General features: G+C 37.9%; 1 protein-coding gene across 2 annotated transcripts in view; it reads left to right on the top strand.

Annotated features, from left to right (window-relative positions):
• Positions 1–231: 231 nt before the first annotated feature.
• PDLIM3 (PDZ and LIM domain 3) overlaps positions 232–16,679 on the top strand; it is a 28,572-nt gene continuing 12,124 nt past the window's right edge. For both annotated transcript variants that reach the window (XM_077762549.1, XM_077762559.1), the window contains exons 1-3: positions 232–382; positions 7,870–8,021; positions 9,611–9,695. In XM_077762549.1, the coding sequence (XP_077618675.1) occupies positions 290–382; positions 7,870–8,021; positions 9,611–9,695 (330 nt within the window). In that variant the 5' untranslated portion in view covers positions 232–289. The remainder of the gene's footprint in view (positions 383–7,869; positions 8,022–9,610; positions 9,696–16,679) is intronic.

Below are 16,679 nucleotides of genomic sequence, written 5' to 3'. Positions count from 1 at the left end.
CCAGAGGGGTCTGGGAGGCTGCACCCAGCCGCTGCGCGTCTGTAAACTCCCGCGGGTCAGGCGCGGTTCTTTCTTCCAAAGTTGGAGCTCTCCCTGGTGGGAGGGGGTGGGGAAGCGGGTAGGCCAGTGACGTCACTCGGGAGCGGGGATAAAGCTCGCCCGCCGCACTCCCGGCCAGGGCACTTTCTGGGGAGCGGAGTGGCTGTCCCGGGCAGGGCCACTNNNGACACTTGCTGCCGCTCACTGCGCTCCAGTCCTTGGGAGCCAAGGCCACCACGCCAAGAGCACCATGCCCCAGAACGTGGTTCTTCCGGGCCCTGCGCCCTGGGGCTTCAGACTCTCGGGGGGCATAGACTTCAACCAGCCTTTGGTCATCACCAGGGTAGGTGTTTTCGGTTCTTCGCTGCAGGTCGGGGGCTGGCGTGCGGCGGGGTTCCCAGGAACGGAGAGTGGCCAACGTCCCCGGGTGCGCTAGGTGGGTCCTCCACTTCGGGCTCACAGCAGCAACTTGGCAAACGAGCTGGGAGGATGCAGGGCAACTTACGAGTATTTACAGAGTCCGCTGCAATCTGCATCCTGTCGGTCCCCAACAACTTTGGAAGAGAGGTGAACTGACACCGTGATTCCTCTGGGATCAGAGAAGGCTAGTCTGCAAGGGTTGTGGGGGGGGGGGGGGGGCTTCTGCTCTCAACCCCCGTTTCCTTTCAGTAACGAAAGAAATGAGGTCCCAGGAAGGAGGGAGGAATGACTGACATTGGCGTTTGCTCCTTAGAGCCAAACGCGCACCTGAGCGCTTTTCTCCTTCAGCAGAGCCCTGATCGCAGGGCACAACCTGGGCCGGCCGAGTTGGAACCACTCATATCAGCCCAGACAGGGAAAATATTACGAATGTGTTTTCCTAGGTTTCCAGGCATTTTGAATAAATATTTTCCAAAGCTGGGAATTTGGCTTAGGAATCATCACCTATAACTCAAACTACAAAGAAAATATGTCAGATAGTTTAGTTTACCTGATGGAAAGTCACATTCAGCCTAATAACTCTGAAAATAATACCTTATTATCAGCGTCCAACTTTCCTTACTTAATATTCCCTAGAGTATTTTCTAATTTGAAAAAAAAAAAAGAAAAAGGAAATTTTGGGATTTCTGTCCTGTCAGTAAATAACTAGTTGGTCTAGTTCATTTTTTTTCTAACACAAGTGTTTGTCTGAATAGAAAACTGTTACTTCAATTGTCAATATAAGGTATATTAAAGATAATCTAAAAACATAAACTTTCAGAATATTCTACTTTTCTTATATTTTCTTTTCTTCCTTACTGCTTATATTGTATTTTATAAATGTATACATTATAATCTGACTTGCTCCTGTAGATTTTTAAACAAGGTAATACCTTTTAAACTCTGTTCTACTTATATATCTATGAGCTTTGGGAACCAATGTCTTTTTAAAATATCTCAAAACATGTACCATACATACGCGTATCATGGAACATTTCGAGCTTTGTTTTACATTTTTTGAAAACATATAAACACATCTGACATATGTTTTTGTATGAGACATGAAAACTTAACATACCTCCAAAAATGTTCCTAAGTAAATTAAGCAGAAAATGGTTCAGTGATCTGGGCCAAGCAATGAATGCCTTTTATGGATTTACCAACCAAAACAGTTTCCATTATCTCTACTAAGAAATATTTTTAAAGTTTCTGAAGTATAGCTTTCATTTGTTTAAAGGAAATAAGCTTTTGAGTCTTAACAAAGAATAAATCGTATTTATAGTAAATGCTAAAGAAATAATTTTGTCACCAAAATCTTTTAAGTGATTTATAAAAGAAATATCTTGCTATTACTATGTAACACATCAATATGATTAATCTTATGTTTGAAAGTTTGCATTGTTGACATAAATAATGTTTTTTTAAAAGCAGTACTTATATTTGGTCATTGGACTACAGGTGCTATTGGATAATGTAGTTGACATGACAGTTATTGTTTGGGTAGCCAATTCATTCTTGATTTTTTGATTCATTACTAATTTGTATCATTCATTTGGCCATGGTTCAATAACAATGCATGACCATAAATGATTATTTCATTTGACTCTGCCTTTTCTCTTCAATTAATTTAACTCAAGAATACCAGGTAAAATTCAATGATTTTGTATTCCAAGTGCCCCCCAAACCATACACAAAACAGATTCATACTGAATAAACAAAAGCATATTCACTTGAACTTTTTTGCCTTTGTGAACACCTAAAAAATCACTTGTAAAAACACTGAAAGATATTACACAAAATTAATTATCAGTGTTGTAATTAAACAGTAAAATTCTATTACTTTTATGAATGTTGTATTATACTAACAGGTAGTGATACGATTGTATATGGGTTAGCGCACGCCTTTGTTTCCTGTGCATGTTCCTTGGCCCTTTACATGCACTAACTCGCTGAAGCTGAAATCTCACAATAATCCTGTAAGAGGAGAAGTAGTAATATATACTTTGTTGCACATGAGAGAATGAAGCTTCAAGAATTCCATTAACCTGATGATGATCACAAGTGGACAGAACTCGACACTAGCTCTGCATGTGTCCAAAGCCTGCATTGTGAAGTCCACACATGTAAAAAGTCCTGTTTGTTGTACAGATCTTTCCAAATAGGTGTTTTGTGCCATCCACGTCATCAACTGGTCCTAATGATTCTATATCTATAAGATCTACCACGTACCTTTTTCCCCTACCACTGTCTGTCTTTAAGCTTCCATAACTTCACACCTAGCTATTTGTCTCCCCTCTCTATTCACTCTGCATATTCCTACCAGCTGTCTTGGGGATTGCTTCTATTGTCTCCATTCTTAAAAATCCCCCAATGGCAACACCAGTTTGGAGAGAATAAAATGTGTGGCCTGTGCGTACATTCCCGGCCTTCACTCTCTTCCCAACTCAAGTTTCCAACTTCATTTCCTCCCTCTCTCTTCCTTCTCACTCCCTTTCCTTCTCCCACTACCATAGATTGATTGGCAGTTGCATCACTACCCTGGACAACTTAGGCTCTCTCTATGATGTCTACACCCACTATCATTCATCTCCAGATTGTTCCTCTTCATCCTACCCCACTGTCCTCTATACCTAGGAAAACCCAATCAAATACCAATTGCATAGTATTCTTGTAATAACAAATATTTCATCCATTTACTTACCATAGCTTTTGCCCTACAACCTCTCCTTATATCATGCTTTGGAGCACAGATGTTTGAATACATCTGTATCCCATAGATTGCAGGCTCCCTGAAGGTAGAAACTTGTACATTTAGGGGCCCACTCAGTGCTGAACAGAGTGTCTACTACATCATATATGTTACAGAATATAGACATAGTATGAATGATTGGTTAAATTGTTTGCTTTTTATATAACTATTATTATCATAATAGGTGCAGATTGTGTGCTCAAAATATTCTACAATAAAGATAAGTGTGAATTGTTTTATTGTTAATTGTTCTGTCTGAGATAAGTTCTTAAGTATGCAAAGAATTGTGAAACCAATGGCTGCACTTAATACCACAAAAATCCCTATAAATGAGATACATGCCTCAAATCGAATCAGCTTTTGTCTTGCAGCAAGCCATGGCCTTCCCTCTTTGCCTCACACTCTGCAAATGCAAATGCTCCTAGACAGTGGGCCTCTACTCCACTACAGTTGGGGGAGGGGGTTACCAATGGAACACTTCCCCAGCAACTGATATTACAATTCACAAAATTAGATAGGACAAAGGGTCCCCACCCTAGAAATCATTTACAATTCAATTAATCAGCCAGGTTGATCTGTATCACAAAAGACATCAGAAGTAAGGTAAACCAAACAATGCATTCCTGAAAAAAAAAAATTAGCAATGGGTTGTGATACGCACAATTGCAGGAAAACAGTTTCAAGTGCTATACTTGGTGCAATATAAATTTGAGTTGTGGATGTGGAAGGGTTGTTATTGCAAACACTGTACATTACTGGCCTCCACATTTCACAGAATAGATCTGAAGCTCACATCTCTAAGTGAGCAGCTTTTCTGTTTCTGGCAAGAAGAGTCTAAGGAGTCTCTCTTCTTAAGTGTTTGGACCACCCAGAAGGTGGATCTACGATCAGCCAAGTTACAGATGGTTTGTTTGCACAACTGGTCCAATTTGGAATAAAGTACAAGTTTCTTTTGTGTATATGATGTAAAATTATTGTATACATCTGATGCTGGTATGTCTTTTCCCACTCAGTGCCTCTTCCTCCCCCTCCTCCTCCCTCCTTCCTATTCAGAGCACAGTCAGGGCCAAGATCACTGTAACTGAGAACACTATATGGACTTGGGTACCAATATACAAAATGTGACTGTATTCTTAAGTTTTTCAGGCTTGAACATAGAAAAGTATGTTACTTAAATATAAGCTATATTTGAAATTTGAATTTTTAGAAGGAAATGTTTACAGTTGAATGTAATCCTTTAACAGGATTCAAGTGCACTAGGAAGGCTGATGGGAAAACCTATTGAATTTTATTCTACCAAAGACATGTCTGCATGCAAATGTTGGTTCATATGTTCATAACTTTCCTACATCCCACAAATATCTATTAAGTGCAGAATGTACCGTATGTGGAAGGCACTGTGGGGGATAGAGTTATAATGTAATGGGTTTCCTCCCCCTTCCTCCCCCCAAGATTTTCAAATACAAGAAGAGAAGGGACATACACGTATATGAACTACAATGACATATCCTGTCCAGGATACCATGAGAAAAGTATGGCCAAGGGTAGGAGGAGTCGGGGCAGAGACTGCCTGCAGGAGTGGTCTTGTAGGATGGTGGAAGAACTTGAGCTACAGAGTTAGACCTATGAGAAATTACAGATTTTCACCGGATGTGTGACCCCCAGCAAGTTTCCTCTACTCTGAGAGCATCAGTTGTCTCATCTTAAAAGAGTGTCTTGAGAATTCAGTGAGACAATTGTTCTCAGTAATACAATACCAACAATAGTTCTCAACCCTGGCTGCCCATTAGATTCACCCAGATAACTTGTGAAATACTCATGCCCAGACGTTACTTGTAGAAGTTCTGATGCAACTGGTGTGAGGGACGGCCCTAGAAATGTAGATTACAGCCAGGCACTAGAGGGCTTTATATGCCAGGTGGGGCATTGGAGTTTATTTGTAGGCAACAAAGAACAACTGAACAAGGGCTTTCTCACTATTTTGCTCAATACCCCACAGTACAGCCCTTTAGTATATACTTGCCTTGTTTATAACTATTTCAGTCGTTTTTATTCTTAACATAAAAGTCTCACCACAGCCATATCTTATGCTTCCTCATGTCTCCTGCAGTAAATAGAATATTATAGATGCATTATATGTAATTTAAATTAGTTTTTTTTCCAAATGGACCCAAACAGTAGATTGATGTGAATAATGGAAATCATCTGAGGCATTTGTTAAAACACAAATTCCCTAGTTCCTCTCCTAGAGTTTATGATTTGTGATTCCAGGCATCTAGAGTGGAATGGGAGTCTTTATGACCAGCAAGAACCCCAGGTTCTAACATGTTTTTACTCGAAGAAAAGACTTTTGGTCTTAGAAGTTTAAAAATAGATAGTACTGATTTTGACAAACTATAGCTAGAGAAAATTAAAAGTTTAATATTATTTTTATCCCTGCAAGTCACACTAGGGATGGAAACTTTTATTCTTCTATCAGTTCTGGGTCTGGGAGAATTTCCAAATGGAAAACAGCTAAGAAATGCTTCCCAAAGGCTGAAATATAATAATCCCCATTGTCTTCACCAAGCTTCTATTAACTGTTCCTATCAGAAAATGATGACAATCACTACAGTGACACGATCACATAAATGAAGTGAGTACAATAAATATTTTAGTGATGAGACTGAAGATCCCAAATGTACAAGAATTCATTACCTTAGCAATTTTATTCATTTAGACGAAACTTGGATATCCCTTAGAGCCACAAAGTTAAACAGAATTGATAGCTAGATTAATAGAAAAAAAATGAATGAATGACTATCCTCAAGTAAAATATTAGGAACAATCTGTTTATTCCTAGAGCAGGTAGAGGTTTAAGTAAAGTCCTGTGCATTCTTCTGCTCTAAACAATGGAAACTTGCAAATGTAATAATGATGGGTTGACCTTAATAGCTATAATCTTTGGGCCTGCAGGGAGTAGGTGTTTTTGTTCCATGAGCTTATTTAAATATCCATTTCATTCATTTTCAGTTATTCATTAATTCCAAACACTGGAATATACACTGTGATGCATTAGAAATATATATGCTACTATAGATGTGCTCAAGAACTTCCAGTCTGGCTGCCAAGACAATACACAAGTAAATCAACAAACATTAAAGTACAAATTATCTTCAGGAAGGAAGTGAATAAAATGTAATGGTGGAGAATGATGGGGGAGGATCTGGAGAAGCTACTTCAGATGTTTGGGGAAGTCTCTTTCAGAATGTGATGTGTAAGTCTAGACCTAAAGGATGAGGAGAAGCAACTGGGTGAAGAGTGGCGGAAACATTTCAGACAAAAATAACAGTGCATGTAAAGCCCTAAAGAGGGTACACACCTGCCCTATTTGAGGAACAAAAAGGAAATTGGAATAGCTACAGCGCAGTGGGTGATGGGGAGCAGGAATGGTGTAAGATGATGTTAGAGAAGTAGGTAGGATAAGACCCGGTAAGGGCTATTAGGCAGTTGTAAATAATTGGGATTTACCCAGAAAGATTAGGAGTAGGTATAGCAATCAAAAACTGAATACTCAACATGGTAATAATTTCAAATTTGCTATCTTTTAAACATTTAATAACCATATGTTTCCCATTAAGTATTCCTTTCATAGCCCTACCCTACCCCCACCCCCCAAAAAAGAGAAATCCATGTGGTTTTCTTGTAGACAACATAAAACTGCATATTTTTTAAAACTAGTTTGACAATCTCTGTTAAAAAAATAGAATATGGTTAGATCATTTACATTTAATGTAATTACTGATAAGGTTTAACTAAAATACAGCATCTCGTTAGTTGCTTTTACTTGTTCAATCTGTTTTTCATTCATGGAGAAAGAGATTGTTTACGGATGCAAACTTCTCTGTGTCTGCCATTCGCAAGGGTTCTCAAATCTCAATGCTAACTTTAGTAATTTGTTCATAGTTTTACCTAAATTCTTCTTTATGGCTAAAATGGTGGTCTCATGCTATGCTCTGATACAGTGATACAAGTTGCTTACATCTTGACTTCCTTGGAGGCATCTGTCTTTCCATGGATCCCAGGCTAGTTGCTTGTCCTGCAGCTTCAGCTCTCTGAATAGTTTGTAAAAAGTTATAATTTTATATATTATATGGCTTCTTATTAATGCAGGAGTGACTCCCTTCCTAGCTTTCTACAGTCTAGATGCCCCTTCATGTGAATTTTAAAGGTCATTACTTACAGGGATGCTACAGTAGTTTCAATTCAAATATAAAAGCTCCCCAATTTGGTGAAGTTGTATTTCCGAATAGGGAGTTATGGGTGAAATAATACCTAAAGAAAACTATTTTGTTTAAAGCAAAGAAAATATGTTTCAAATAAGGAGTTAAGGAGGATGTTTTAAAAGAGAATAAGAGAGGTCATTATAGATGACATGTGGTTAGTAAGAAACAAAAATATTTAGCATGGTGGAAAAATAGAGCTAACACAATTGATCAATTAAGAGTTATTTTAAGTTAGATTTATATTTCCCTGCCCGGTATAACATTTAAAATGTTACCAAGCTGAAATATAAATGTCAGTCACAAAACTCAAGATAGTGTGGAATGTTGATCTTTAAATGATGCCATGATTTCTTCCAGATTACTCCAGGAAGCAAGGCGGCAGCTGCCCACCTGTGTCCTGGAGATGTCATCCTGGCTATTGATGGCTTTGGTACAGAGTCCATGACTCACGCTGATGCACAGGACAGGATTAAAGCAGCAGGCCACCAGCTGTGCCTCAAAATTGACAGGTGCTCTTTAAGTAATGGTGTTAAAATGTGATCTGTTTGGCAGGAGAACCTGAACCAGAATTATAAATGATTTCATCCCCCCAGTGAGAAGGAGTGTCACAGGACCTAGAATTTTGACTGGCTTTTTAAAACATGTCCGCCTGTTCTTCACGGATGTCGATCAATCTAGTAGTTGTTAACAAACTGTTTCTGAAAAGAATTCTCTTGGAATGTCAGAATAATGAAAGAGGCTAAAAGAATTTTTTTTCCTGTTAATAGCACCATTAAAGGAACTGGCCAAAGAAAGAATGCACAGCACAGCTACTTGTAGTGCTGTTCTAAATGTAGTAGAGAATGGAATGGAATTCAAAGATTCTCCCAAAGAATCTCTTGACTTACCAAAATGTGATCATGTCGGTAACCAGTTGCTAATACCCTGTATGCCATTGGCTGTTTTGTAGAGGGCTCAGCCCAGAAGAATGTGACCAGGTGTAAGAGTGCCTGTGTAGTGAGAGTGTTAGATAGTGAGACATTTCTAACCAAAAACATATTAGGAAATGGAACCTGATCTTTTGCCATCATAGCCCTGATCTGAAACTGAACTGTGAAAATAATGTTTTGGTATAGTGGTTGTTAGTGTGTGCTTATCCCATTGCTATTGTGTTCCCAACTTTCCCTCCTGTGGTTCGGAAGGCACAATCAATCAGCCAATCTGCCATTTCAGGGGTGAAATGGATTCTTTCCCTATTTACCCTTAACCTGTGTTCCTGCCAAGCACGCAGTCCCTTAGGAGCACATGGTCCCAAACAGATACATGAGAAGGACATGAGATTGGACAAAGCTCATTTCCTTGATGCCAACAGTAAATCACCCTGGCAAACCACTCACTGTCTCCTGTGGTGGCCTGGGTAGGAAGGAGGGAAGGAGGGAAACCTAGAGTGTGGTCATCTGCCTCTAGAATCTTCCTCTCCTGTACTGTTTCCTATAGGTACTGGAGACCTACTTTCTCCAGGAACTGTACAATGTCTTTTTCTTAACTCAGGCTCCTGTAACAAAAATACCATAGATTGGGTGGCTTAAACAACAAGTATTTATTTCTCACAGTTCCAGAAGCTGGAAGTCTGAGATCAGGGTGCCAGCATGGTCAGGTTCCTAATTATGTCCTCACATGGCCATTCTTGGTGCATGCACACAGACAGAGATCTTGTGCCTCTTCCTCTTTATGTAAGGACATTGATCCTATCGTGACAGCTCTACCCTCATGCCCTACTCTAATCCTAATTACCTCCCAGAGACATCACCTACAAACACCATCACACTGGGGGCTAGGGCTTCAACACAGGGACTTGTGGGAACCTAAACCTCAGTCTATAGTAGTCCTCCATGCAATTTTTATCTACTCAAGTTTCCCCAAAAGTATGAAAAAACTAATTAGAGGGGAGAATACAGAATAATGAGCAAGGAGTGTTGCTTTTGTTTACATTATCAAAGTTTGATAATATTTTGATAAAAATTATGGGAGATTAAAGTATATATAGATAGTATATAGGTATACTATACCTGGAAGGACCATTAGAACTTGGAGCTTACAAAATTTCTTTTATTTACAGGGCAGAAACTCGCTTATGGTCTCCACAGGTATCTGAAGATGGGAAAGCGCATCCTTTCAAAATCAACTTGGAATCAGAACCACAGGTATGAATTTTAGAGTAAATGATATTCACATTCTATTTCCTTTTAAGTGATGTGGATGCCTTCCAAGAGAAAGAAGTGGACAATAGAAAAACTTGGAACAAGCCACCTGATAAAGCAATTATCTATCTTTACTCTGTGAGATTAATTTATATTATACACGCCCTTTTTACATCAAGGAAAAAAAGAAGTATGCACAGACAAGCACCCTGTTTAAAGACAGATATGTTCTCTGGAAAAATCTGGCTATATCTACGTACAGTTCACTTATTTTTTCATTCTTTATGATGGACTTCTGCCAAATGACCCTGCCATAATCCAAGAAGTTTAAAATGTTAAAATAAAGCATAACAAAATTAGGGTCTAGCATTTAAAACAGGTGTCTCTAATTTAATAATTGTTGTGAATTTCAATTCTTCGAGGTCTTCACCCAGATTTTATTTTACATGCTTCTTTAATTCTCAGTTCTGTCATTCTGTAATTAAGTTTACACTACAAAAAAGGGTTTGCATTATGTAAACATGGTGATATTCTGAGTATGCAGTAGAATTACAAAAGATAGAGGATTTTCCCTTGAGGCAATTCTAATGAGCTAAATTAATCTAATAATCTGATGCTTATCTGACCATGTCTACTTTCAAAAGCTCCAAAAACACTAAAATTAAACTGACCCTCCATTTGCTGTATGGAAAATGTAATTAAGGAAAGGATTTTAGAACTTCTCCTTAGCCAGACGTTTCCCAAGTTTAGAGAGACAGATGTATCCTGAGTAGTTTAACCTTTAGAGGGCATGAGTTTATTAGATCTTTGCCGGAGCCTTATGACTGGAGGAAAGGAAGAGCTTGAGCCTAAAAATCGCTAAGAGCAAAGGAGGAGAAATCACGCCCCAAAGGCAGTGGGCAGAATGTGGGATATCCTTGAAGGTGAGGACTGCTGTGCGTGTTCTCTTTACTCTGAGTCTCCCAGGCAAAGCACACAGCAAGTGCTCAATAAATAGCTGACAAATGAATGAAAGTAAATGGATAAAGTGCATTTTCTAACATCGCCCAGGACCAAACCTGGGAACCAATTCTCAGAATGGTGCTTGACTGCCCCCAGCCCCAGCTGCTGCAGGGTAAAAGTGGTCGTGCAAGGTGAATGGGATTTAGGTCAGGTAAGAGCTCAGCTCTTCAGGGTAAGGGAGCAAAAGATGAAATGGATGAGACAGGCCATAAATGTGGCGAGAAGGGATCTAAATGCTGGTGGTGGCTTAGCTCCTGGCATCTGAGGTGGATTGGTGAAGAGAAATACCTGTAATCAACATTACCTTTGATAGAAGAAAAGATTGGAAAAGGGAAAAACAAAGTCCCCAGGCAGAGCCGTCCCTTGTAGATGGTCCTTTGCAATAATACCTGATCCCAACTGCTTCCTCTCACCTCCAAGTCATCCCTTAGAGGATACACATGAGAAAAAGAGATCATGTAGTGCTTTAAAAAACAACAGAAAGAAAGGAAAGTTTAAGGCTCACCTATATGCATTTATTGATCACCCAATCTCTTCTTATTACCAGGACAAAATGGATAAAATTCTGAATTTCCTTTTCTGTATATAGTACACATCCAAAATTGTACTGCACTTTTCTGCAAACTAATTTTCCATTCAAAATTTCTCCTAATGTTTAAAATCTGATCTCACCAATATGAGATGCTAAGGTATGGGTTCAGGGTCACCTGGTGGCTCAGTCAGCTCAGCATCTGATTTTGGCTCAGTTCATGATCTCATGGTTTATGAGTTTGAGCCACATCAGGCTCTCTGCAATCAGGGCAGAGCCTGCTTCAGATCCTCTGTCTCCCTCTCTCTGCCCCTCCTCCACTTGTACTCTCTCTCTCTCAAAAATAAATAAACATTTAAAAAAATTATTTTAAAATATATATAATATGACCAAAGTACCAAATCCCCAGTGATCCCTGACCACGTCACAGTACCTGCTACTCTCACACGTGGGGGACTCAGCAAGTATTTATTAAGCACAGGCTGAGCTCAGACCAAAATGGAAGCCTGTGTTTTGCTAACATCTGTCCAGAATTGGAGTTTAAGGGAAATTGTCTGAGTTTTGGTTCTAGAAGCCCCTTTTATAAATCTATGAGCTCTAATTTATGACCATAATTATTACAAAAACTGGATTTTAAAAAATAACCCTAATTTTAAATACTCTGGCCTCTTGTCGATCATGTAGAAGCCCACGTGTCCCACGTCTTGGGGTTAAGCAATATGGATATTTTCTTATGAGAGCACAAATGGGGAAAACACAGAGAATGAGATGGGTTTAAAAAAAAAAAAGAAAGAAAGGTGAAGCTTGGGTTAAAGGCTCCAGAAGCCAGTCAGATGGAGTCTTTGAACATTCCTTTACTTTGAGTCATGGCTCGTTCTTACTGGCACCCTCTCCAGGAGGCTGGTGTTCGAAGGTCTCAGAGATAAGAACCATTTCAATTCTTCCCTTAATGGGCCAGAGGATTCCTACCCTTATGATCCTCAGGCCAGATTTCTGCATGATCAGTTCACATAACTTGGCACTTCAGGACGGACATTCCCTACACACATAGCTCCACTTCAGCAGAACCCCTGCTATCTGAATCGCCAAAACATAAACTAAACAAAATGCAGTAATTGAAAGAAAATAATAAGCAGTGAATTTAACTTGGAGCATGAGCGTGGAGGAAAGCTAAGCAGAGGTTATGTTTGTCTTCTTATTTTATTTTTTAATTAACATGACACCATGCAAAAAGATATCTTGCAAAGACAGGTCTTTGCCCTGTACACACACACACACACAGACACAAAATAGGAACTCTGCAAATAAAGCAACTTTATGGACAACAAAGATATGTCCGTCTGAGAAACAAATGATGTTGATATCTCATGCTTTAAGATGCCTCTATAGGTGAATAAAAATTGCCACTGAGCAAATCGGTATTTGAGTTCTTATTTCTCAAGCCAAGTGAAACTTCCCCTCTTAAGTTTTGTGACCTTAACTATTAGAATAAAATACTCTTTTTTTCATTTTAAAAGTAATATATTCCGTGAGGGGGAAAAAATTACATTCTACCACCCAAGCCCAGCCACAATTAAGAAAATGTTAGTGTATTTATTTCCAGTCTTTTCCCTATGCGTAGAATTGGGATTTAGGGACTTCCCTTACACAGTTATAGTAATAATTGACATGAAATTTTAATGCCTCGGTTTTTTTAATTTGTCCATGCTATTATTAAATAGTTAAATTTTGTTTTTATGAATTCAGACTTGAATCGTAGACTTAAAAAGAATCTTAGAAGTTGTTTAGATCAATCTGTAGCCATTGAAGAAAAGCCTTCCATACAATTCTGACCATGGACTGGGAGCAGATATGCATTTTCCTATACAAAGCATTATTGCTGTAGGCTAATGCTATATTGTTAAAGTTCTGTGTCCTTCAAAGCTGGCATTCTCAAATAAGACATTATGCTCATCTTTGTTTAATGTTAGTTGAACAACTCAAAATTATAATGTAGTTATCACAATATAGGAAAGATGCTTTTCAGAAACAAATATCATTTGTTTCTAAATGAGAAGGTAGTTGTTTCTGTTTCCATAAAGGATTGCATCCTTGGCCATTGAAGATAGGATAATAAAGATGTACAGGAACTATACACACAATCAAGTGAGGTGTGGGTTGGAATTATTTATATTTTCAAAAGATAGCTTTAGTCTACAATTTTTCGATAACTAGAAGGCAGCCCATACAAAACAACCTTTCTTACTCCCCATTTCCCCAAACTCGTCCCTACTATATACAGGAAACACTTGAAACAGATCACTGAAAAAAATTTGTAAGGGTGACTATTTGTCATTTGAGTGGTGAGCATGAGGTCGGGGTGGTATTTTTCATAAATTCCAAATGTGATAAAACACCAGTAGTGCTTCACTGTGGCTTAATCAAATGTATGATGCCTTTTTCTTATTTCCCTGCCACTGTTTTTGGTAAGTAAATACATACATCTGTGTACATCATCAAACACATTGTTTCTTTGGAGCTGGTAATAGCCTCAGTTCTTGGACTGAATCTTTATCTGTGGACAACTTCTTCAAGTAAGAAGTTGGAAGGTGCAACTGTCTTTGAATGCTATCACTGCTGAGGCCTGGAGATTGTTGCCATGAGCTGCATTCTCCCCAATACCAACAAGTCTCTATTAAGTTACCTAGCTTTTACACTGTCAGCTATAGCATTTTATTAATTCAAATTATTATTCCTTAGTATAAGCTAACATGTAAAAATAGTATATTTAAAATGCATTAATTAATTGCAGTGATTAATTATTGAATTCCTAAGAGATGAGAATCATTTGGATGCTTTTGTCTGGGTAAAATAAACACAAGAGCTGGACTATACTGACTGGTACATAATTTTTTTACTGGTATTACTGTTACTGATGATTTTCCAGAAAAAGGAAAAAGAAATTAATGTGGAATACCAAACTTTTCATTGGCTTTGTCTTTTGATTCTTTTTGACCATCAACAATGATGTAAGACATGGCTAGAACATTGCCTCCCCGTGCCATACTTAAATTTATTTACCTTTGATGTAAACAACTTCATTGTGCTTTTTTGGAATGACACTAGCAGCCCATAAACTAATGCTTTGCAAAGCCTAAATACAAATGTGTGAAGCCTATGATAGAAACACTTTCTTTTATCTCCTCTTATGATTATGTGAAGAAAATAGAAAGTTTTTTTTAATTTTAACAAATTACACACTTGTGACCCTTGAAATATATAACCAAAACTGAAAACAGCAAAGGAAAAGCTTGGAGCTGATTAACTCAAATGCTGCTTTTTGGAAGCGCTATTAGAAATTATTAGTGCACAAATATTTTCAGTGGAGATGCCTCATTTACAGGACAATCACCATCCATGCTTATTACTCATTTTAAGACTAAGAAGAAATAAGAGCAGTGACTTTTTCCCCCGTAAAACCATCATATTATATTAACTATTTTTTATAAATTCAATTCTATTTATCAAGATCTTTAAGGCATATCATACTTTGAGTAAAAAAATTCCACAAAGCTTGAGACCTTCAGTTCTGCCTGATTCACTTTTAATTGGCCTGAGAAATTTATAATTTACCAAAACTAAAAGAGGCAATTAGCCTTCTGTCTTCTTTCATTTCAAAAAGAATAACAAAGGCTTGAATCATTGCCACTGGTATTACCTACAATTATTTCCAATTCACTCTTCTCATGCCATAATAATGGCTAATCAGAAAGGTTAATCATAAAAAAAAAAAAGGCAAGCAAAATTCATTATTAAATCAGCCAAAACAATCAGATGGTACCACTGTATAAATATGTGACTACACACATTTTCCCATGTTCTGGGACTTGGCATTTTTCTAAAGCCACATTTGGTTATTTCAGTCAGTGGCAATTATACTGTCAACCCAATCAATTCCTAGGCAGTGAGCCATCATTCTGGAGGTAAAAATAATGAATCAGTAAGATATCAGTCAATCCAATCACAGTTTAGGATCACAGCCTATTGTATACAACTCAGACCTTTTCGAGTTCAAGAGGCTATTATAATATGATGTCCAAGGTTGAAGAGAGAAACGTTGCTCTTTACCACATCCCCGATTTTCGGCACCAGAAGATTTGGGGCAGCTGGAGTCAAAGACTCAGTACAGCTACTATTTGAAACTGCACCCCATTTGCCTATTACAACTATGTTTTAAGTGAACTTTCCCAATCAATAGACCTAGAAGAGGGACTAGGGACTTCGTGTGATGACTGCCTGCTCAGAACCAAAACACCAAAGCATTTTGTGGCTTGGGTCTCTAAAGGAAGTTGTTGGTATGTTCTCAAGCACAAAAATCTCTGTGTAAAACTCTGATTCCTCCCCTAAGAAAGGAAGACAGACTCTTTCTAACAATAACAAGAAAAGCACCATCCCACGACTTACTCATTTGTAATGACAAGAAGAGAAAAAGTGACATGAGCAAGAATATTACAATATCTTATTTCTTAAATAAAAACAGCCTCCTTTCAGTAACATTTCAAAGAATCATAAATGTTTGTACTCGTTGAAATCTGTGTGAATAACTGGTGGCACATTCACAAAAGTAAGCGAAGTTGATGTAAGTGAGTGAGTGAAAATATTGGAAAGATTTAGCTTACTGATTCTGCCAACTGAAAAGATCTGGAAAGAGAATCAGCTCGTGTGTATTTTAGCCTTTCCTCTTGGTTTTCTTCTGTCGCTTAGAAGAAAAAGATATTTAATGACTTTACAAAATTAAAAATCTGTGTAAAAATTAGAAAACCTTATTCCTACATTAAAAAATAATAATATAGAATTTCACATCATTCACGCATGTTTCAGACTTTTTGGGACTTAGATGTTTGGTCCTTTTCTCCAAGCAATAAAGTAGAGATCCTCTTGTGAGTCTTATACATTAGCTATCTCTGAACTGCTGACTTTAGTCCTTCCGAGACTAGAGGAAACACAAAAAGTTCTCTAAATACACACTGTGCAATCATCACAATAAAAAAAGGAAAGTTCTGTATAAATGGTATCCCTCTTCTCATAAGGAAAAATAGTCTTTTAATGCTTATTATTTGTTCTAAATTTAAGGTTAGAACTTAATGCAAAATAAGAATTTTTTGTGGTAAGCATGAAGAAAAACCAAAGCTTTTACTTGGATTAGTTAAAATGATTCAGTATAATGATTCATAAATGCTCCCTCTCTATGATTGTTTTGTTCCCCTGTTTCCTAAAGTGGAGGAAGCTTTAATAAGATATTAATAGAAGAGAAAGTATATATAAGTTCTACTTGAGAAAATGTTAAGTATGATAATTCTTCTAAGCCACAAATCTCACTTCTGACATGGAATTTCGGTATCCAAATGAGTCATATGAGAATTTGTTAACAGCTACAGATGTAAAAGTCAGTAGGGCCAGACAAAAAGAATAATGTT

This window comes from Crocuta crocuta, unplaced genomic scaffold (genome assembly GCF_008692635.1).
Source record: "Crocuta crocuta isolate KB4526 unplaced genomic scaffold, BGI_CrCroc_1.0 scaffold90, whole genome shotgun sequence".
In the NCBI taxonomy this organism is placed as follows: Eukaryota; Metazoa; Chordata; class Mammalia; order Carnivora; family Hyaenidae; genus Crocuta; species Crocuta crocuta.
Note: the sequence above shows the minus strand (reverse complement) of the source record. Positions and strands in the feature narration are given on the sequence as shown.